The 21,942-nt window shown below is 40.2% G+C and overlaps 1 protein-coding gene across 6 annotated transcripts in view; it reads left to right on the top strand.

Moving 5' to 3' along the window:
* ZNF318 (zinc finger protein 318) overlaps positions 1-17,703 on the top strand; it is a 30,747-nt gene extending 13,044 nt beyond the window's left edge. For 2 of the 6 annotated variants that reach the window (XM_014876250.2, XM_014876242.2), the window contains exons 5-10: positions 1,625-1,724; positions 2,460-2,746; positions 5,932-6,135; positions 6,608-6,707; positions 7,723-7,841; positions 8,233-17,703. In XM_014876250.2, coding sequence (XP_014731736.2) covers positions 1,625-1,724; positions 2,460-2,746; positions 5,932-6,135; positions 6,608-6,707; positions 7,723-7,841; positions 8,233-10,965 — 3,543 coding nt within the window. In that variant the 3' untranslated portion in view covers positions 10,966-17,703. The remainder of the gene's footprint in view (positions 1-1,624; positions 1,725-2,459; positions 2,747-5,931; positions 6,136-6,607; positions 6,708-7,722; positions 7,842-8,232) is intronic. The other 4 variants (XR_015802295.1, XR_015802296.1, XR_015802294.1 and 1 more) reach the window with 4 other exon arrangements.
* Positions 17,704-21,942: the final 4,239 nt, after the last annotated feature.

The raw sequence follows: 21,942 nt of genomic DNA, 5'->3' as shown, positions 1-21,942 counted from the left end.
TCCCAAAAGTTGTTTACATTTTCAGACTGGTGTCCACTTGGTCTTTGTTGTTAAAATAAGGGCATAGAATTATTTGGGTATGAGGGGACAATTAAAAATCATCTAGTTCCAACCCCACTGCCATAGACAGGGACATGTTCCACTACACCAGGTTGCTCAGAGCGCCATCCAGCCTGGCCTTGAATACTTCAGGGCTGGAGAGTCCAAAATCTCTATGGGCAACCTGTTTCCATGCCTCACCATCCTCATTGTAGAAAAAATACTTCCTTTAAATCTAGTTTAAATCTACCCTCTTTTAGTTTGAAACTGTTGCCACTTTTCTGTGACTACAGACTTTGGTAAAATATCTGTATCTATTTTTCTTTCAAACTTCCTTTAGCTGCTGAGGCTGCAATATGCTCTTTTAGTATAAGAGCCTTTTCTTCGCTTGTATGAAGTGCTACATCAACAATAAGTGAGCTTCCACTACTTGCTGGAATCCTTCAGATGACATAGCTGAAATTTTGTTCTTAATGAAATTTGGTACTTTTGGAAGAGCTATCTTGGCTAAAAGTACATGGTTTTCTCCTGCCCTGACATACCCTGGTAGCTCATTTGTGCATCTTGGTAGAACTTCTAAGGCTTTGTCTGCACTACAGAAATCTTTAACTTGAGCTTAGTCCACTGGGTTTTTCCTAGGATGGCTTGGAGTATAAAACTTCACATGCTCCACTTGATGCCTCCATGCTGCAGAAAACTCAGAAGAAGAGAATGGTGCTTTGATGATAAAAAAATAGCATACAAAACCAAAATAATAATGAAAAAATTCCTTACGGTATTTAAGATGTTGCTTAACTGTCTGCTTCAGGAAGGATTCAGGGATCCTGCCAACATTGACATTGCTGTAGTAGAAGTGATTGTCAAGGGAAGTCAAGATCACTTGTTTGTTAAGGGAGGAGTCTGTAGTAAGTTTTAAGAGCCTTGTGAAAGTAAAAAAATTGGGATTTGTCTCTTGAAAAATGAAGCTGGAAAAGAAACTGAAAGAACCTTTCAGGCTTCATTTTAGTATATTGCTTTGTTTCCTTCTATGAGAATCAATGAAAACCAGTGAAAAAAGGATTTGTGAGCTCCTGATGCCACAGATTACCTTAGTGAACAAGAAACAAATTTCATCCTGATGTTTCATGTCAGTTTGAAGCAAAACATAACTAATAGCTAAAATGGGCCAGAGTCAAAGCAGGAGGCAAGGTGAAGGGCTGTGAAGGCTGATGGACCATGCTAGCTTTACAAATACTGCATGAGTCTTGAACAGCCACATGACATTGATCTTGATTAGCCCTGTAGAAGATAGTCAGCTGAGCCTAGGGGCCTTGGGAAGTGGTGCAACAAACAGCAGTTTAGAGAAATACATTGCCCAAAAGAAATAAAAATTGCCTAAAAGCTTGTTTGAAGCATGACCACACGATAGTTACCTTCGGATACAGAGGAAGAGATGTATTTATTGTGTTAAAATACTCAAGTACATTTTGGGAATAATGAACAGTGTTCTGTGTCTGGAAAGCTGAGATCTTCCTGTCATTCTTGCAAGACTCTTTAACTTGTGTTGGGAAGAGAAGAAAATCCAGACACCTTCCAATTTATTTAGGTGATAGAAGAGAGAGAAAAACTGAAGAATGATCGAGAAGCACGGCAGAAGAAGCTTTACTATCTCAAGACTGAATTGGACAGGCTTCGTAAACAGCAAGGTAAAGTGCATTACCCACCCCCACAACCCCGTCTTCTTTTTTCTCCCCCATTGGAATGTGTCACAAGTCCTGGTATCCAACAGGAGAAGGAGGACCAAAATAATAACAGTCCATAATGTATTTTCATACTCCTGGCAATGCACAACTCTTGAGAAAGCACTGACCTAGTTACTATATTAAGATCAATTGCATCAAAATTTGAGCAAACAGTTGCTCTTGCATCTTCTTGCCTTGATAAACTAAAGGAATTGTACCTTATGCATTTTAGTGCTTCTTTAGAAGAAGTGAGAAATAGTCACTGAAAATGTTATTGTGCCTTTTCAATTTTTCATTAATCTTATCTGCAGATGGAAAAGTCCTCTCTCAAGAGAGCTAATTTTGATTCAAGTAAATACTTAATTCCCTCACCTTTGGAAAATGATACTTTCAGGTTAGAATATGCAATTTAACTTTTGCTTGTTTGGTCACACAGGGAAATAAGGATTATTAAATTGATACTCTGGAGGATAATGGTGCCTCTCTTAGGATGTGTGTTATCATAGTCCTTATGGAGGCACATCATGCAGATTTAGTGATGCTGTACCTGAGAGTCAGTTCCATCCTTACAACTTTATAGTGAAGATTTAGCCTTAAAATTTTATATTAGTATTTTACTTATTGCTGGAATTATTGTACAGATCTAAAGTCAGTTTTCCTGGTGCATTTCTGACTCTTCTGCTTCCTTGATTGCCTCAGGAGAGATGTTGAGGAAAAAGCGTCGTGAGAAGGACGGACACAAAGACCCGTTGTTGGTTGAGGTGAACAGACTACAAGAGAATATTATGAAGGAGATTGCAGAGCTGCATAAAGAATCTGATGCGGCCGACAAGAAGCAGTCTGAGCTTGACAAAGTAGCACAAATCCTGGGGATTAACATATTTGAAAAACCCCGGAAACCATCTGTGGAAACTAAAGATTCCTCGGAAAAGAGCAGCAAGTCAGAAAATGCAAAAGGTGTAGAGAAAACATCTTCCTCCAACAAGGTAAAGTCTTACAGTTTGTGTTCTAATGATTTTCCCACTAAGAGAAGAGGGCATTGGGGAGACAGCTGGTCCCAAACACTTACTAAAGGATCATTTGATATTTGTTACCACATCTCATACACTGGCTTTGATGGTGCATGCAGGTGAGAGTCAATGTATCAGTGTATATAATGTCCCTCAGGTTTTGTGCAGTTCAGCACCACTCACTGTTTTTTATCTTGGTTTTGCTGAGGTGTTGGTTGGATTGAACAGCATCATGAATGTGTGTAGCTGTTTGGTCTCAATACCATACCAGGAGGACAGACCTTTTTTTCCTCTACAGAATTTCTGTCATGGCCTTTCAGGGAGGAGTGTTTATAGCAGCAAAGCTCTCTGAAAGTTGGGAGCATGTTGGTTTTCTCACTGGGTAATGATAGTAACAAATCACAGGACTTAAAGATGATGGTCAGCGTAACATGTTTTATATGTACGTGTGTCCTCTCTTAAGAAATGTCAGTATGCATCAGTATGGTCTCTCTGACATGGTCTGTACTACTCTGTGCTGGATGTACCATAACAGGCTTATTGCATGCCAGAAGATAGTTTTACTTTGAAAGTAGGATGGATACTACTACTACCTACTGAAAGGTTATGCTTGTATTCAGGAAATCACTTATCCTGCTTTTCAGATGTTTACTCAAATATGTAGCAGAAATAGCTAATGGGAAATTGTAGATGAATTTTCTGTAGATCTTAGCATATATATTTTTTGCAGGGAGGAAAACATAAGTAGGATAAGAGGTATAAGGAAAACTGAGAGGGCACCTCATCAATTTATCTGAAGGGGGAATGTCAAGAGTGTGGAGCCAGGTTTTTCTTAGTGATGCTGAGCAATAGGACAAGAGGCAGTGGGCAGAAACCAATGGACAGGAAGTTCCAGCTGAATGTGAGGAAGAACTTCTTTAGTGTGTGGGTGACTGAGCACTGGAACAGATTGCCCAGAGAGGTTGTGGAGTCTTCCTCACTGGAGATAATCCAGTACCATCTAGACACAGTCCTGTGTCATGTGCTCTGGGATGTCCCTGCTTGAGCATGGACATTGAACCAGATGATCCACTGTGGTCCCTTCCAACCTTACCTGTTTAGTGATTCTCTGTTTCCTACAAAGCCACTCAAATCTGCTTATCCTGTAAATTTTCCTTATGCTTTACTGTGGTCTGAGAACTCATTAGGTACCTTTAATTTAAAGACTTGCTTTTGGTTTTTTGTTGTTTCTTGAAACATCTCTGAAGTTTACTGTCCACTTACTTTATCAAATCAGTTGCTTTAGTCACCACTTCATAAAACTAAATAGGCAAAAATGTTTGTTATGTTCTACATTGCATTAAGTTATATTGTTTTATTTTTCTGAGATATGCATGTATGAATATATTTTTTATTATTTTAATTTGCATTGTCTGTGTCATCCAAACCCATAATGACTTGATCTCCTTTTCATAGCTTCTTATTTTAACATGGAAAATAGTGAGTTCTGGACAGGAACATTTAATATTCTCATACATATGTACGCACATAGGACACGGCCTTCAGCCTCTAAAATTCACGTTGTAGTTCTGATTGTTAACTTTTTTTTCATGAAAGGAAAGATGGTGCAGGCCTTTCAGCAATGAGATTGGTTGACTCTGCCAACCTGAGGGCAAAAGCCTTTGCCTTTCTGCTTATTTGCAAGGTACCTTGTGGTCCCTTGCTGCTGACCCTGTGTCTGTGTGTTGTTACACAGTCAGTGCAGAGGTGAAGCCAGTGTTACTGTGCTGAACAAACAGATCACCCTGTCTGGGCTCTAAATAGTAGCAAATTATAAAGGCAGCTTTGAGCGGGTAATGCACAAACTGGAGTTAAAAGTGGGCTGTCACCTGTCTATCTGAGAAGCATTATCTTTTTAAAGTTCTAACTGAAATAGTATTTTTATAGGTGTATGTCTGCAAATAACCTAAACATTGATGCTTGTGTGACATAGTGAAAATCCTTCCATGCACCTCCTGCAGATAAGTTGATCTCGTTGTTCAAGAGAATGTCTGCTATGTTCTTGCTGACAGAATATGTGCAAATATTCATTGGGTCACTTCTTATTCTGCTACCAAGAACTCGATTATATTGGGATATGGATATCTGTGAGGTGCATAGTGACCTGGCTGTCTCTTCATTCTTTGATTTACAATGCATGTTGTGGGGGATGATGTTAAGGAATTTAAAGTAAGGCAGATGTTATTTGACAATTTTGAATCTGCTTAAATAAATTTGTTCTGTGCTGGTAGTGAATGACTTGGAAATCATGCAACCAACTTGAGTCTGCTGAATTAACATGCTGTTCTTTCCAGACTGCCATGTAAAATGATAACATGATGAACTTTATGCCATTGAAAATGTAACTTAGAACTCAAAATACGTCTAGTACTATTGTAATCTAAATTACCAGGGCTCATTCATGGTGTATTTCAGATAACACTTATTTTGCTACAAGTGTTAGTTTAGTATTAATTGTGGATAGAGTCCTGAAATGTCTGTATATCATTTTATGGTGTCTTTCTGTACAGATCAATGTAAGTGCAAACATCATATGTTTAAATCACAAGATCCTTCACCTTATATGCTTAGGTAATTAACAAAACTGTCCTTCATTTATTACTAAGCAACAAGTTTTCTGGAGAATTCAGGAACACTCAAATAATCTGCTAAAACCAATGGAGTTTAAATACTTTCAGTCAACTGATTTTTGCTTCCTTTTCCATTCTGCTTTCATCCAAGCTACTTTTACAGTAACTTCTGAATGCCTCTAGGGCAACCGTTTGAGGTCTTCTGGGCACTGTTTGGCTAGTATGGTAAATTGGAACTGTTATGTGAAACCAATAAAGTGGGAAGGGTGCATGCCACAGGGAACTCGTTAATTTGGTTCCTTGATTACCTACAACCATCCAGCCATTACATCTGGATCCCTTATTGGAAACTCTTCAATGCAGCCACGCAGCATCTTAGTCGGCAATACCAGCTCTCTGAAACAGTGGAATTAACCTGGGCGCTGAAAAGCAGGTGATATATTTATTTATTTTTTTCGGTGTGTATGGCTTCTGCTGGAGGCAGGTTGAGTTCTAGAGCATTTTGTCTGTCCTGCCTTGTCTTAGAGAAGTGTTTCATTCTGTTCAATTTAGGAATCAAAAACTACTAATGAAAAATCAAGAGGTAGAAGCCCGAAGCCAGCAGAATCCTCTTCACAGTCCTCCAAACATCCTTTCCAGTTGGCCAATATTTATGAATATTATGATGCAGGGAACCACTGGTGCAAAGACTGCAATACCATCTGCGGGACCATGTTTGACTTTTTCACACACATGCATAATAAGAAACACAGACAGGTATGTTGCAGGCTTCCTTCACTAAGTGCATTTCATATTGCTATGAATATTAACACTAAAACATACATCACAGACCTACATTTTACAAGAGAACCTGAAGTAAAACAAACCCAAGAAGTAGCCTATCAAATTCTTTTCCCCTAATATTGGACTTGAGCAGTTGTACAGCTACTGGTGTATTCCAAATAGTGTAAATGGGGTGTGTGTTCAGTTTGCTCGGGTTTGCCAGTTGTGTTTCACATGGGTACCTGTTCTTCACGGTCATTTACATTCCACACTTTTCACAGGTTATTTTGCCATTGTAAATTGCAAAAATGGGAGGGAAAAGAGAGGAAAACTAGTTCTTGTAAATATTTGCACGTTGATTTTAATATTCAGTGTTCTAAAAGGAAATTAAAAAGGAAAAAGACAAGTGTACTTGCCTTGCTAGTGTAATATATGAGCCTATATACCTCTGTCACTGTGCAAATAGACCCTGGATCCTTACAACAGACCTTGGGCTTCGAAGACCCAGAGTGAGACCAAACAAGACTCCATAAAACGCATTGATAAGATAACGGTTCCTGCCAAAGGTATGTTAATTTTTATTAACTCGACTATCATCCCTCTTTGCCCTCCAGCAGGTTCCACTTGCTCAGAGAAAGGAATTTTCAAAACTTTACCTTGGTGTATAGGAGCACATATAGATACTGTATTATTAGGAAAAAGGCAAATTAGTTAGTTTCTTAACTGTTCTTGTAGAAAAGGTCATGAAGCAAGAGTGTAGGAAAAATGTGTTTTCTTCTTTTCTTTTTAGAGATTAGTTTTTTATTTTGAATACCAGTTGTCTTTTAGTGTAGTTCTGAAGTAATTTTTGCCAATGTATTAGAATTTAGAGCATGACCACGAGAGTTGGCAGTGTTTGGGTAGATCTTGCACAGTACTCCACACAGTCTTGTAGTAGACTTTTCAGTATATTTTTAGCAGAGGTTTCCCTGAAAATTGACTGATGAGTACTTGTTACAGTGCAGATACAGAGAATCTGAGACAGACATATGGAAGGAGCTGTAACTGAGTTAAAAATTAATATAAGATTTAAAATATTAATGTCTAAAAGGCCTGCCAGTGATCAACTAATTTTATTAATCTGTTACATATTTCTAGTAGTCTAGTAGTGCCCACTAAAGAAGAATCTGCAGTGTCTTAGTAACTGTAACAGGTTCTGTAGGCACAAGGATGCAATCTTGCTGAACTTCAACGAAAATACTTGTGTTCTGTTTATAATCCAGGTGTTCAGTATTTGAGCAGACTATACCAGAAAGATGGAAAATAGATCAAGACTGTAGGAAATGTTAACCTACTTTAATGCTCGATTACCTTAATAGAATGGAGAACATTTAAATCTTGAACCATAGCAATAAACGTCTTCACTTTACATGTTTATTCCTGGTAGTGGTGGTTCCTATAATGTAACTGTAAGGAGAGCAGTATTAGCTGTTCTAAAAAGAACATTACTGGAGGTTTTGCTATTGTTCTTTGACCAGCTTTGTTAAGAGCTTGGCATTTATTAAGTTTTGTTTATCTGATAATTTTCTTTGGCCTTTTCAGGCTCTGAGTTTCTGATTCCCATCACTGGATATTATTGCCAGCTCTGTCATGAATTTTTTGGAGATCAAATCTCAGCAGAGCAGCATGTGAAAAGTCATCCCCACAATGAGAAATATAAGGTTGGTAACTGGTGTACTAGGAAAGAGACATTCCCTGCATTAGCTTATGCTTGTTCTGTCTTCCTTTCCTGAAGAATGACATTAACTCCTTGGACTGTATGTATTTGGTTATCTTCACTACATTCTACTGAGCTAAATAAGCAGAACTTCCCACTACATCAGCACATAGAGAGATATTTTATCTGCATGAAGCTGAAACAGTGTCTACTGTGAAGTGACAGCACTGCTGCAAGCAGTTTGTAGTACCTCAGTTTCTTGGTAGGAAAAACGTTCCCTGTTCTCTTAGTGTTGAGGTGGCACTTACTGAACGAGTCAAAATTGTCAGAGCTGCATTCATTTATTTTTTTTTTCATGGAAACAGTGGCTAAAATGTTGCTGTTTATTTCTACAGAAATACATAGATGAAAACCCACTCTATGAAGAGAGGAGAAATCTAGACCGTCAAGCTGGATTGGCTGTAGTTCTGGAAACAGAGCGCAGGCGGCAAAACGAGCTGAAACGGAAACTGGTTGAGAAACAGAAGGAAGAGAAGGATGAGAAAACCCCAAAAATAATAAAGAAGGAGGAAGTAAAGAACATCCCGGAGTCTGGAGAAGGGAGTAATGAAAGTCAAGGCAAAACAGATTCTTCCGGGCGAAAAATGGGTATCATGGTAAAGCTAAAGAAGGAAGAGAAGACAGAGGAGAAGAAGGAAGAAAAGAAAGAGGAATCTAAAAAGGAATCACCAAGCCAGACCTCCTTTGGGAAATTCAGCTGGAAAAAGACTGAGAGAGAGGATAAAACCCCAGGAGCTATTCCAAAGGAAGAGAATACAGAAGGAAACAAAGAGGAGAACAAGTGCCAGTCTGTGAAATCCCATATCAAACCCATTGAAATCAAGCTGTCTGGGAAAACTGTTATTCCACACACTAGCCCATGGATACCAGTTGTTTCTACACCAACACCAACAAAAATTCTCCCCAACCTACCAGTCCCCACCATGATTTTCAGGAAGTCTAATACTGCAACAGTTAGTAAACCACCACCTTTGAACACCTTTTTATCCATAAAATCCTCTGGAACTACCACAAAACCACTGCCAGTGGTAAAAGAAACAAGTGCAGATCTTCTACTGCCTCCAGATATCATATCAAAAGCTTTTGGAGGAGAAGAAGTAATTTTAAAAGGCTCAGAGGAGGATTTGAAAGCAGCAGAGAAAAATGAGTCTTCTCAGACTGTAGATAAACTACCTCCACCCCGTCCTCCACCAGCAGTCCAGCCAGCAGCTGTCATCCCTGCAGATGAAGTAGCTCCAGGTGTGTCCGAAAGTGAACAGACAATGTTGGCAACACCTGTGAGACCACCACCCCCTTCAACTGCTTTCAGTGAACAAGCAAAAAAGATAGAGAAACGAAATTCTTGCTTAGCCACAGCCAATGCTAAAGATCTCTATGATATTTTCTACAGTAGTGGTGGAAAGGCTTCAGCTGACAGCAAGCTTGCAAGTTCTGCTCTTCCAAATGGCGAAAACCCTAACATAACAAAACCTGCAGACTTATCTGCAAATCACAAAACAAATAATAGCTCATCCTCGTTGAAAGAGGATTCTGAGAATGTGGATTCCTCACAGTGTAATAATCAAGTGACAGGGAGTTTGGTTCCTGTTGAAAATCAGGCTGAAATTAACACAAAGTCACTTCAGCCTCACCTATCAGAAATGTCAGTCACAGAATTGTCAGAAAAGAATCCTGTTTCTGGTATCCAGATGCCTGCAGAAATTGGACTTGTTGATACAGGAGGTGGAGAGCAGGCAGGCAGTCTGGAATTCTGTCATCTACAGAAAACTGAGGTCCAAGAGAAGGTTGGACAGGAAGATGGAAATAAAACTCCAGTTACAAATGTTCCTGGTACCTTGGAGAAAGACACAAAGACAAAAGACTGGGAAATAAAAGCAGTAAAGCCTAAGCATAGCCTACACCCAAAGACTTTGTTACCTGAGACACAGAATGAAATTCAAAGTTTGGGAAATACCCACTTGGAAGGGGAAAAATTAAATGATAACTGTAGAACTCACTCAGAAATAGATAGTTCGGACTTACACTGGGGCACTTCCAAAACTAGTAATGGAAAGGAACAGGTAGTCACAACTCGTTCTGAAAGTGGTTGGGATCTATCAAATACTCCAAATCCAGAAATAAAATCTGGTTCTAATGAGGTTAATGCTTCAGAATTGACAGAGGGACAGACAGAAACTAGAAGTACCCTATTAAAAGTTCAAGAAAAAGTTCAACTTAAACCTTCAGGCCATGCAGTGTTGGATAACCAAACCCAGAAGCAGGGAGTTGAACGGTTAGTCAATACCTGCTCAAACATTGTTGAACTCAGATCTAGTCTAGAATTAGTAGCTGAAAATGAAAAAACGTCATTAAGACACACTGGATCTGATGCAAGATTAGATAATTTTCTTTTCAAGAGACCATCAGAGGATGTGAAACACATGAAGACACCCTCCCAGAAAGCAGAGCTTGAGTTGAAAAGCACTGATTCCAATTTGGGAGACAAGGTAAAACATGAATGTTTCAGCATCATTTCAGCAGGACTTTCAAAGGAAAATACAGAAGAAGTCACAAAACCAGAAACTATTGCGTCCATTAAGCTGGAGTCCAGTAAACTTAAAAAACTGGGCATTGAAAGAACAGTGAATGAAACTGAGATTACTGATTTTGCTACACTGACTTCTGGTAGCTGTGAAGATAAAATTTGCACACGGAAACCTATGCTGCAACCTGGATCACAGACCTCAAATAGTGACACTACAGAAGTGGTCATGCCAGTTCTAGAAATGCAGGGCATTTCTCCCACCTCTGAGATACGCGTGCAAGTGAAGGAGAGCAAAGGTGGTGCTGGTGAAATGCCATCACTGAGTTGTGACAGAGGCAGCACAGAAGGTCAGACTTCTGGGTGTGTGGAAACTTTAATGCCTGGGCTCAAAGAAACACTTGGGAAGGTGGGTGGCTCAGGAGGCAAGGGAATGTGCACCATCCAGAGCAAGAAGACTGAGCAAACAGAAGGTCCTGACAGTAGTTTGCAAACTACAATGAATTCAGGAATTGTTGAAAGCATAGCAGAAAGCCCAGTGGGTTGAAGTAAACCCAGCCAGTCCCAATATTTGAGGAGCCAGAGCTGGGATTATGTATATGTTTTTTGTTTGTTTTTCTTCCAGCTGAGAGTTTTGGGTGTATTTTGCATTCTGTGGTAGGACTTGACTAAACTGAAACGTAAATCATTGGAAGGCAGTCACATACTTTATTCTGTACATAATTAATTGTGTAAAATGTTTTTTCATGTGAATTTTTTTGCAAATTTCTTTTCTACACTCTGCTATTAAAATGGAATCTCGTTTATAATGCGTGCGTCTTCTTCATTTTGGGGGCTTCTATTCTTTGACTATTCCTGGGTGATTTCCAGCTCACCCAGTTTGTGTCAGTAACACCATGAGTAGCCCAGCTGCTGAGACAAGCTCAAGAACAGCACTTTTGAACTGAGGAAATGGAGACTTGAAGAAGAACTAAAACTGAAAATTTCTTTGAACTGTAACACATGGGTTTGTTTACTTTTGTTGTTTGAAATGCAGGAATGTGTTTAGAGTTCATTTTGTTTGTCTGTTTATCTGTCTCTGTGATTTGTAATTACTGTTGTATTACATCTGTACTTAAGGTGTTTCACTGTATTGTATAAGCACATGTATGGATGCCACATCAGTAAGCAAGGGGAGAAAATCTGTCCCGACTGGCTTTTGGAGAAGAAAACTAATCGGTAAGGCTCTGTGGCCTGACACCTGGACCAGACATATTGAGGTCACTTACGTGATTTGAAATGGGCTTTCTTTCATTTTATTGTGATCCAGTAACTATTTGTGTTAAATCATTTAGCAGCTGACCAGCTCTGAAGAAGTAAGAAGATCAGAACCCTGGTGTCAGGAATTGGACTCGCTTCATGTGATACAGACACATGCATGCCTACCCTGAATGGTCCTTGAACTATTGAGTGTGATGGTTCTCATTTGTATAGCTTGTTAAAGACTAAAGTATTAAATGTGTTTCCTTGGATAAATATAACATTTTTATTTGTAAATTGTTTAAAAAATAAACACATGGAGGTCAACAAGGCTTTCTTCTTGGTTTTGTTTTTTCCTTAACTCAGTAAAAGTGTTTTATTTCAATTAGTTTCTGACTCTTGTAGTAGTTGATAAAATTGAGAAACTGTAGAGGATGAAGATACTCAACAGTTAGCATGCTCAATAAAAACCAGTTTATTCCCAGCTGAAGTCAATGGAAGAGCTACTGTCAACATCATCAGTGAAAGTTTGTTTGAAGTCCTGAACCCTGTGTAAAACCAGAGGTGGGGCATCAGGGAGGGACCCCAGCACAGCTTGAATTTCTGTAATCACTACCTGCACGTGGACCTCTGGAGAAGGCAAAATCACCATTTGTCTTCGTTTTCCATGACTGTCAGGAAGGTATGAAATGTTTCTCAGAGTCTTATGGTGGTTTTCATACAAGAAATATAAGAACTATCTAAGCTGAATTTGGAAATATAGTATAAATGGTCAACAGTAAAAAGGTAATTAAGGGAAGAGAGTTTTGAGAAAGTCTCTTTGAGCTGTTTTTATGACGTTAAGCAGTTACTGCATTGAATAGGAAACCTTTGTTAGTATCATTGCCCTACTTTCATCACATAGCTGATTTACTGTCAAAACCAAAGAAAGCAAGGTTTGATATGCTTTGATAGTTTTAAATGGAGTTGGGCAATGAGAGGAGTTTGCTTAAAGTCCTTTGTAGTTGTTTCTTGGTTTTCTTCTGTATTTTTTTATTATATACCTGAGTTTGTTTGTTTACATTTGACAGATAAATTTTTCCCCACATTTTCTTTCCAATTTTTTCAGTCAAGTGCTTGGTCTCTTTTAAATCCACAGAGGAAGAGGGGAATTGATTTTCTTACCTGCCTTGTATTGAGAGATGTAAGTGCAGGGAAAGGAAATGTTAAAGGAAAGGCTGTATTTTTCTAGAGTTCTGCACTTTAGATGGTGCTGTTTTGGAATACATGTATGCATGCTTTCTGGTTAGTTTCCTCTTGCAGATTGGTTTTCATTAAGGTCTCAGTGCATACAGTGGCAAACTGAGTTATCTGGACAGTCTTCTTCAGACAATCTTATTCAATGCTGTGTTATCTGTTGTGGAACTTGATTTTAAAAATTAACTTTTTTGGGGGGGGAAAGGACAATATAATTCCGTTATCCTTGTTCTGTGCTCTACAGTTGCTTCTACAAGTAGTGGTCATGGTCAGTGCTGGCCCTGGCTGGCCATGAATGGAGAGGGGCTAGCACCAAGGGCAAGCAAGAACTTTGAAAAGGAGAAACTGGGAGTTGTTACCCCGTAAATGTCTAAAGATTTCCGGAATCTGAACTTTCCTGTGGTCTAAATTAAATACTATTTCTCCTCATGCCCTTTATTCTATTCCTGAGAGGAGGTAGGGCTCTTTACTCCTGGAAGGAAGATTAACTTGGTCTCTTTTGGGGAAAGAGTGCATGGTAATCCTTGAACCTCTGGAATGGACAAGGACATAATGGGTGACGTAGGTGATGATATCTAGGCCAGTTGGCAGACAAGAGGCATTAACTGTAATTTTATGAAATTGCATGTATTTTTATTTATGTATTTTTTTCTTTTTTTTCCCCTTTTTTTTCCCCTGTGGTTTCCAGAGGCTTGCAGTATATGATTTATCCACTGTACTCGTTCCCTGTGCTGGCAGAGCTGTAGCATAGTTCACTGACTGGGAAGCCTAATTTCTAGCCTGGCCTTGGACTCTTCCAGATCTCAGCAGGAGGGGTGAGTTAATGGGGATTTACTTGTCTGTTTGAATGGTGCAATACATTACCTCTCCTTCCTGACATAGTTCTCTAAAAACTGCATAAAGCATAAGAAGTTATCTTTTTCCTGGTTTTCAGAAGGCTTCTGATAGGAAGGAAACAAATACAGTTTGAATGTTTCTACCTTTACTTCAAACCAGGCACAAATACCTAGTAAATTCAAAGAACAGTGGATTAACTCTTGAGTCTTCATTTGATGCTGTAACCTTTAGTTTGTCATGATGGAGGCTAGCACATCCTTTCTCCTGGATGTTGCAAAACCAAGTTTGATTAAGAAGCAGTGGGAGAAGAGACATAGAAAAGCTGTGGTCATCCTGTCAGTCTGTTTGAAGGCCAGGTGGGTTTTTAATACTTCTTCCAGTCTCTTTGAATGTATGTTTTAGAAAGGAGAAGAAACCTTCAAATGTTTTAGGCAAAACACAGTAAATTTTCCTGGAGTGTGTTGGGTAGGTAAACCTTGCTTCCAGCTTGCTGAAATCTTGTCTTTGACTAAGGTTTAGCTAAGCAGTAGTAGGCTTTTGGGAGGATTTTTTGTTTTTCTAGAATTTTAAATAGTGTGTGAGCACAGAAGAAATGTAGCAGCCATCATTCTGTTAGTAATTTTTTTCCCAATGCTTTTGTGCCCTAGTAGTAAAAAGTATAAGTAAGGTCTCTTTTCCAGAATCATCATCCCTGAAAGCATTCAAAAGACACGTGGATGTGGCACTAGAGGGCATGGGTCGGTGGTGAACACAGTGGTGCTGGGTTAATGGTTGGACTCAATGATCTTAGAAGTTTTTTCTAGTCTTTGTGGTTTTATGATTCCTTAATTTTTGTCAAGGGTGGAAATAAATGCCTAATTCTTATCTAAGAGAAGGTCCACAAAGAACTTAAATTTTCTTATGGAAACGGTAAGAAATTTGGGCAAAGGTCAATTTTTTTTTTATCCTGGTAAACCCCTAACAGTTATTAGAAATACCTATAAAAGTGACGATAGCAGAAGGGTTTTTTTTAAAAACCCACAACCTTCCACCAAACCAGTGCATCCCAAAGCATGACAAAACTGCATTTCTTTACTGCAGAGGGCAAGAGAAATCACCTGAGACAGGTTTTCATGTGGCACCTGATGTAATACTGTGTTGGTTTATTCTTCTCTCAGCACATTACAAAAGGTTAAAGGGAGTAAAGTCATTCTCTGAGACAGAGCTCGGTCCTTTTGTGCCAGCTGCATGGTTATGTGCAAACAGCCTACGTGCCAGCAGTGTGGGAGTATAAAGCACCCATAAAATTTATTTTGCTTGACTCCTCTGCTTCTGTCTGGCATGAAGAAGAGAGAGATGCAAGTTACGGTTGCTAGACTATCCTTTCTGGCAGCTATTTTCAGACAATATGGATGGATTCATGTTTATAACTGACTTGAGCAGAATAACGCAGCTGCAGACTGTTATATTCTGCCTTAGAGCAGAAATCCAAGGCTCCACAGTTAGAATTAGTTTCTGGGTTTTGTTTTCTGATCCCACTTCCACCTCCTCTTGTGCTGTTGCTTGTGTGTGATGAGAAGGCTGATTTCGTGTGTTAGCAGTCCTAGGCTCTGGTAAAATGAGTCAGGCTTCTGTTACAATTCCCGTGAAGCTGTTCATCAACTGGGGCTGCAGAGAGCAGAGCCATTAGAACTGGTTGGGCAGGTGGTGGAGAATAGATGAACACTTGAAGGAAATAAAACCTACATTAGAGCTGCTTCAAGGCAAAAACAGCATTCCCTTTCCCAGCAGCCTGACTGAAGAATCTTCATTTTACAGACAGTAGAGCACACAAGGTAATGTTTTCAATTCTTAATCAAATACGATTTTTCTTCGAGAAGCTGCTTTTGAGGGGAAGTTACAGCCAGAACCTAAGCAACAGTGCAATACTACAAGCCATTTGTGTTACCACCCTGTTTAATTTGGTTTCAAACTTTAGATGAATGTAGAAACAAAATAACACTTTAGGAGCCCTGGTAGCTGTGATGGATGAAAAACCCTGTAATAGCTATCTGATAAAGAAATTACAGGGATGGCCTTCATATCAGACCTCACATTAAGCTGTATTCATATCTTGTCAGAGATGAAAAAAACAGGAATTAAATGCAAATGCCAATAATTAGATGAGAGGAGTCTTGTAGCTAGGTACCTGCAAGATGGGTATTTAGACATGCTTGATTAGTGAGGGGAAAAAAATAAAAAAGTCCATTAACAAAGGAATATCAGTCACTGCATTTTCTCTTAAGAACTGAAGGCTTAATGCAATTTAACCTATTTAACATGGTGCTTTCCAGGTACTCTTTAAATTTCATGTCCTCTGCTAGTTAGTTTCATGTGTTCTATTGCTTAACCAAGGTGAGAGAATGGTTCAAAACCAATGTATCTCTGTCGTGTCCAAGCTAGGGTTACAAAAGTGATTCACACTTCTATTTTATGTATTCAGTGCAATGAAGTCACGCAATGGATTCAGTTTGGCTGGCTGAAAAAAAATCCGGTATTTGCATTGCTGTAGTCCTTCATCATTCACATTTGATACAAGATACAGGCATAGACAACCTGCCTCAAGCTGCTACAAAGTCTACAGAAGAGAGATCATCCAAGATAGTAAATGACATGTAATTCCTTCTCCAAGAGTTGAATTTGTCCTTCAGAATGCAGAAAAGCTTACAGGTTGAAGGCTTGTTTCAGGTTTGTAAGATGAAACCTTATGCTTCATATGGTTAACTTCTTAGGCTAAAGTATCACATATATGGCTTTTAGTATCCTACTTCTTACAAATCCCTTGTCCTAGTGAACTGTCTACATTCACAGTATATTCATTGACAGCTGTTTTCATTTTGTATTATGCTTGTGTTACAACTCATCCCTGAAGGGGGATAACTGAGGTTCTTGCTAATAATACATCCCTGGAGTTAGATCAGAGTGAAATGACACTAAATGACCAGTGTTTATAAATATATATATATGCCAGGTTTATTTCAGAACAATTTGGTTGCAAAGGATAGGAGATATGTAGCTGGTTTGATTATTATCTGTAGAAATATAACAATACAGAAGCATAAAAATAACATGTAAGAAAACGTGTAAAGAAAAGAAAAAAGAGAAGATAAAAAGGGTAGGTGAAAGGCCTCAGAAATTAGTTTGAGGGCACTTTGGGGGTCTCTGTGGTTTATGACAACTAAGACATGACAGCTGCCTCTCATGACAGTGTAGTTTAGCTAGTTATGCCCTGTCGAGAGGGTTGAACACCTTCAGGCCTATGTGTGAATGCCCCCACTTCCAAAGGGTCTTTTTGTTGGCTTTCTCCCTCATCTGGCTCCAACCCCAGCTGTAGCCCCCTCTGCACCTGGGCTGTGACCGTTCACATTGTCAGCAAAGCACCTGCTGCTCTTGCAAGTGGCCGATTGTTTTGAGTCATTGTCCATTAAGTCTAACAAGTCTAACAGCTTGACAAATTCCTTCCAGACTAGCTGTTTAGCTATTGAAAAGTTTTGATGCAGAGCGGAGGGAAACGATTAAAAGGGCCTAAGGTTTGGGATTGTAACAGTCCCACCAGATGCTCCAGCAAGTGGGATTTTAGAATGAACATAGCTTGCTGTAACAAGTCTTTGTCTTTGCTGTCTTGATTGTTTTCCACAGGAGCTAAGAAAATGTTATCTGGAATTGCCAGACTTCTGGAAACCTGTTCTGAGAAGGTGAGTGAAGATTTGCATGACTGGAATGGTGTATTTTGCTGCTCTCTTTGGTATGAGGGCATATTCTTTTCATTATTACTAATGTGATTAATCACTGAGGCTTTCTCTGTATTCTTACTGGTTAAATCTGCTGGTCATGGGTATGTCTCTAATTTAAGCTCTTTTGCCAGCATCCAAGAAGACTCTGTATGTGTGGATTCCTTTCTCTTGATTAAATAGTGTTATTTTAAAAACAAACATTAAACTTTTATGAAATTGTACTGATTCCTGAGTGTTGTTTGTTTAAAAATGATTCTTTAAAGAGAGTTTAAAAAGTGCAAGCTACTACGAGGTAGTAATAGTGGCAAGAGAGAGCACTGGATTCTGAAACTTTTAGATTCATAGGGCCTTTATAGGCCTTTCTGTATCCCTTGGAAGAGCTGCTTAAAGGAGGGAAAAAGGCTTTTAAAGTTCCTGTCTCTATACTTAATTTGGAATCTTGCAGCTATTTTAAACTCAGCTACCCTGTTAAATTATTCATGCAAACTTCTTTGTCATGTGTTCACAGAAGTGCCTTGTTAACTCTTGTCACAAGTATTTCATCTCAAGGGAAGTGGTGCGCTGTGTTTCACCAACAAAAATGTCCTGGCAGCAGCTGCCAGCCATGTAAAAGAATAAAGACAGCCTGTGTTTATATTTTTTCCAAAGATTTATCATAGCTGTTTATTATTCTCAAAAATAATCTGTGAGAGATCTCTTTACAGTGTGTAGATAGGCTCATCCTGCTTTATATATGATAAAAACCCACAAACTAGTTTGTTGTTGCTGCTGCTCAGGGAAGAACACTTTAGAAATTCTTATTTTTGCCACACAAACTTCACACAGTCAGTCATACCCATCAGTATAATCTTAAGTATTGAATTGTCAGCTCTTAGCTTGTTGTGTTATAGATCCACTTTCTCCTTCCTTGATTGCTACTGCAGAGGCTGACAGGTAAACTAATTACCAGAGCACTGACATCTGTTGGCTAACAGAGGTGTAATCCAGGGGTGGATTCAAAGAGTCTGCCTAGAAGGGATGGCCTGTACTTTAATCCTAATCAAACATCACAGCAGCAGAGATCTGGCTGCTCCAGAAAATATTCAGGAACGTGGTCTGTACAGCTAGTAGCCCAACAGAAGTGAAGCTGCCTGCATTGTTGTCTCACCAGGTCCAGGCGATATCAAGGCTGTGTGTGTACTCCCAGTAAGCACACAAACACATCTATGTGTTTGCATGTGGCCAGCCACACAGATAAACACATACAAAACCAGAAAACAGCACTTCTGCAAATGGAAACAGGACCAATACCATAATCCTTTTCCCTCTCTGGAATGAAGGTCTGCAGTGGAACATACAGAGAAGACATACAGCATGAACCTCCTTAGTAACAAGACAGGTGCTCATTTATTCAGTAGCCAGCCCTGGATCCTTGTTCCCTCCAGCTGCAGATACCTGATCATGGCAAGACCTCAAGGCTCGCTGCCCCACTCAGTTTGCTGGCACCCACAGACTGCAGATCTGCTCACTGACCAGCCTTGGGCAATCCCCCTGTCAGCTGGCCCTGGTACACTCATCTCTAATCCTCTCAGGCAGAACCTGGTGACACAGCAGTAAGGACTGAAGAAAGTCCAGAGAGCTGAAAGTAGTCAGAGGCTGGGTGAATAGTAGGGGAAGTGCCATTTGTCATAGTCCTGCTCTTGATCTTTTGTGGATCTGGTTTCATTTAGTACTACCAGCAGGCCATCTGGCTAACCAGAGCATGCTGTGAGCCAGAGCTGACATTCCTCAATACCTGGCAAATCCAGCTGTATGTCTGGCAGACAGTGGAATTTTAGCTGAAGCACAGTGGCTGGATTCTGTTGCATACAGACTCTGAAGAAACTGTAGCATCCTCAGAGAAATTAGTAAAAAAATCGATTTTGATACCAAAGTGCTTAGCAGCACTTTACCACTCTGCACCTGGTAACACTCTTGTGTGTTTCATGCTGTTCTGCAAGTACAGATTTCATATTTCATGCCTCTGTCATGGGATTTTTGATGACCACAGAGCCAACAGGCAAGACCTGAGGTGGGGTGATGTACACCCTGTGAAAATAATTTGTCTGTAATGAAATAAAGCCTGCCTTAAAGTTGTTGTCTTTGGCTAGCTTTCCTGTGGAAGTGAGGTTTAAACCATTAGGGTGTGTCTTCAGTGACCTAGGCAAATTCAACAAGCCTCCTCCACACTGTTGACAGGTGGTTCTGGCGCAGCTGAAGGAGGGGCTACAGGCTTACTTTATTAATATTAGCTGTGAGAGAATATGCACGGGAGGAAGTAGTTTATATTCAGTCAGAGGTCACAGCATCTCAAACACCAAACCCAATCAATCACAAAAGGCAAGTACACAGAGAACCAATTGTCTTTGTTTAATGACAACTGGCATCCAAACAGTGGAGTTCCTCACACCTCTCAGAATAAATACGTTTGGGCTGCAGAGCCTCAGGCCATGCATGGGCTGCCAACTTCCTTAACCTGTATGTAACAACCTGGGAGCACCTGGCCAATATCCAGGACACATATCCCCATCCCTCCAAGGCTAAAGGGGCCAGGAAGGTTTACAGGGGTCCCATGAAGAGGACAGCAGCAGTCTGGGCTGGTTTGCTTCTTCCCATAGGAGAAATCAGCACTACATGGCTTTTCCAGTGGTAGGGAGTCCTGTGTGGCTCCAGCCAGGACGCTGCAGTCAAGCAGCCTGAGTGACATGCTGAACTCCCAGCCCTACAGCTCTCTGTGAGTGAGGGTGGGGAGGGAAGTAGCCATAACAAACCTGCCCCAGGGAGAGAACAAACCCAAGGAGAGTTGAGCTCAGTTCTGCAGGTTCACGAACCTGCAGAGCCTTGTGTAGCCCAGGGAAATCTACCCCAGTTACAGCCCTTTCCTGAGCCGAGAGCCCAAGTGGCTGCTGCTTTCAGAAGTAACCCGTCTGCAGAGCTCTGGATCTCATTGTGCAACAGCAAACTGCTCAGGACAATATTATTTTGTTCAAGGAGCACTTGTACTCAAGCCAATAATGTCCGGTGTCAAAATTAATTTCTTCTAGGGTGGCCAGGATGCTGCACAGTGGCCATTCACACCCCTCGTACCTCCAAAATTTGCATGGTGAGAAACCTTATGTTAGTAAGAAAAGAAAAAAATCACGACTAATTAAGACACAATGACGAAGCAAAGCTCTCATCCCTGTTCCCAGGAGAAAATTGTAGCTGCCTGCTCCAGGTTAGCATCCCCAGCCACAAAATCCTTATGTTTTTCAAGAAACTGCTGGTTCTCACAGCATAGAAGTGACATTAAAGCAGTAATGTAATTGAGTGATACAAACTGGAGAGGATGCCTTCCAAATTGTCCCTACCCTGCAGTGTTGGCACAACTGAACCCAAGAGAGAAATACATTTACTTGTTTCAGGAGGCAGATGTCATCAACTGGGTGCCAAAATGAACACAAACCTTCTGTGCCGATGCTTGTCTGAGCAGTAAATGTAGATGACAGCAAATGCCCTCATGAAATGAGCACAAAATCCTCACTTCTCAACATGTGCAGATCCAGGAGTGGACACAGGAACAGTGTCCATGGGACAAAAGGAATTGTTTCATGTACTGCTTGCTCCTGTGAATGCCTTTAAACCCTATATTTAGGGCAAGAAAAAAAGAAGGTTCATAAATAAGGGCTAAACATTATCATGACCACAAGTAGCAGCAGCAACTGAGCAGGGTCAGACTGGATGTACTGCCCGGTTTTGTACACTTACACCTGTGCAAGCAAGGTGAACCCAACCATTATATAAAACTTAAATGAAAAAATAAAATCCAAAACCAAAACAACAAAACAAAAACCAAACAGAACCCCCAAGAACCAAACAAGCAAAAGGTTTTGGTCACAAGCTTTCAGCAGCAGTATGGAATTTGTAGAGGAAAATCCTAATCTCCAGTTTAGACTATCCAACCAGGCAAGGCTCCCAAGAACAACACCTGAGATGCTTTGAATCAAAAATGAATGGACTAAAGGAAAATCAGGTAATTCTCACAGCCCACCAGTGATAAGGCAGCTTGCCAGAAGCTTTTATCTATTTTCTTTAAAAAAAAATTAAAGCAGGCTGTGTCTACACTGTACTAACCACTATACAACTTGAAGCAATTGAGCTTCTGTAAAAAGTGAACGCTGTTACACCCCTCCCCAGCTCCCCCCAGCCCCAGAATTTAAAATAATTTTTTAGAAAGCTGCCAGAGCGTCGCCTCGAGGAGTTTCCCGGCCAGCACAGAGTCGGGCAGCCTCAGCCCGCCCAGCGCTGCCTTCAGCATCCCTAAACGCCACGTCCCGACCGGGGCACAGCTGCATCCCGCGCCACCGAGCCACGGAGCAGAGGGAGAAGCGAGACCCGCGGATTCCATTTAGCAATTGAACTGAAACGCTTTTGAGTTATTTTTATTAATTGTATTAATTTTA

Source organism: Sturnus vulgaris, chromosome 3, assembly GCF_052056855.1.
Source record: "Sturnus vulgaris isolate bStuVul1 chromosome 3, bStuVul1.hap1, whole genome shotgun sequence".
In the NCBI taxonomy this organism is placed as follows: Eukaryota; Metazoa; Chordata; class Aves; order Passeriformes; family Sturnidae; genus Sturnus; species Sturnus vulgaris.
Note: the sequence above shows the minus strand (reverse complement) of the source record. Positions and strands in the feature narration are given on the sequence as shown.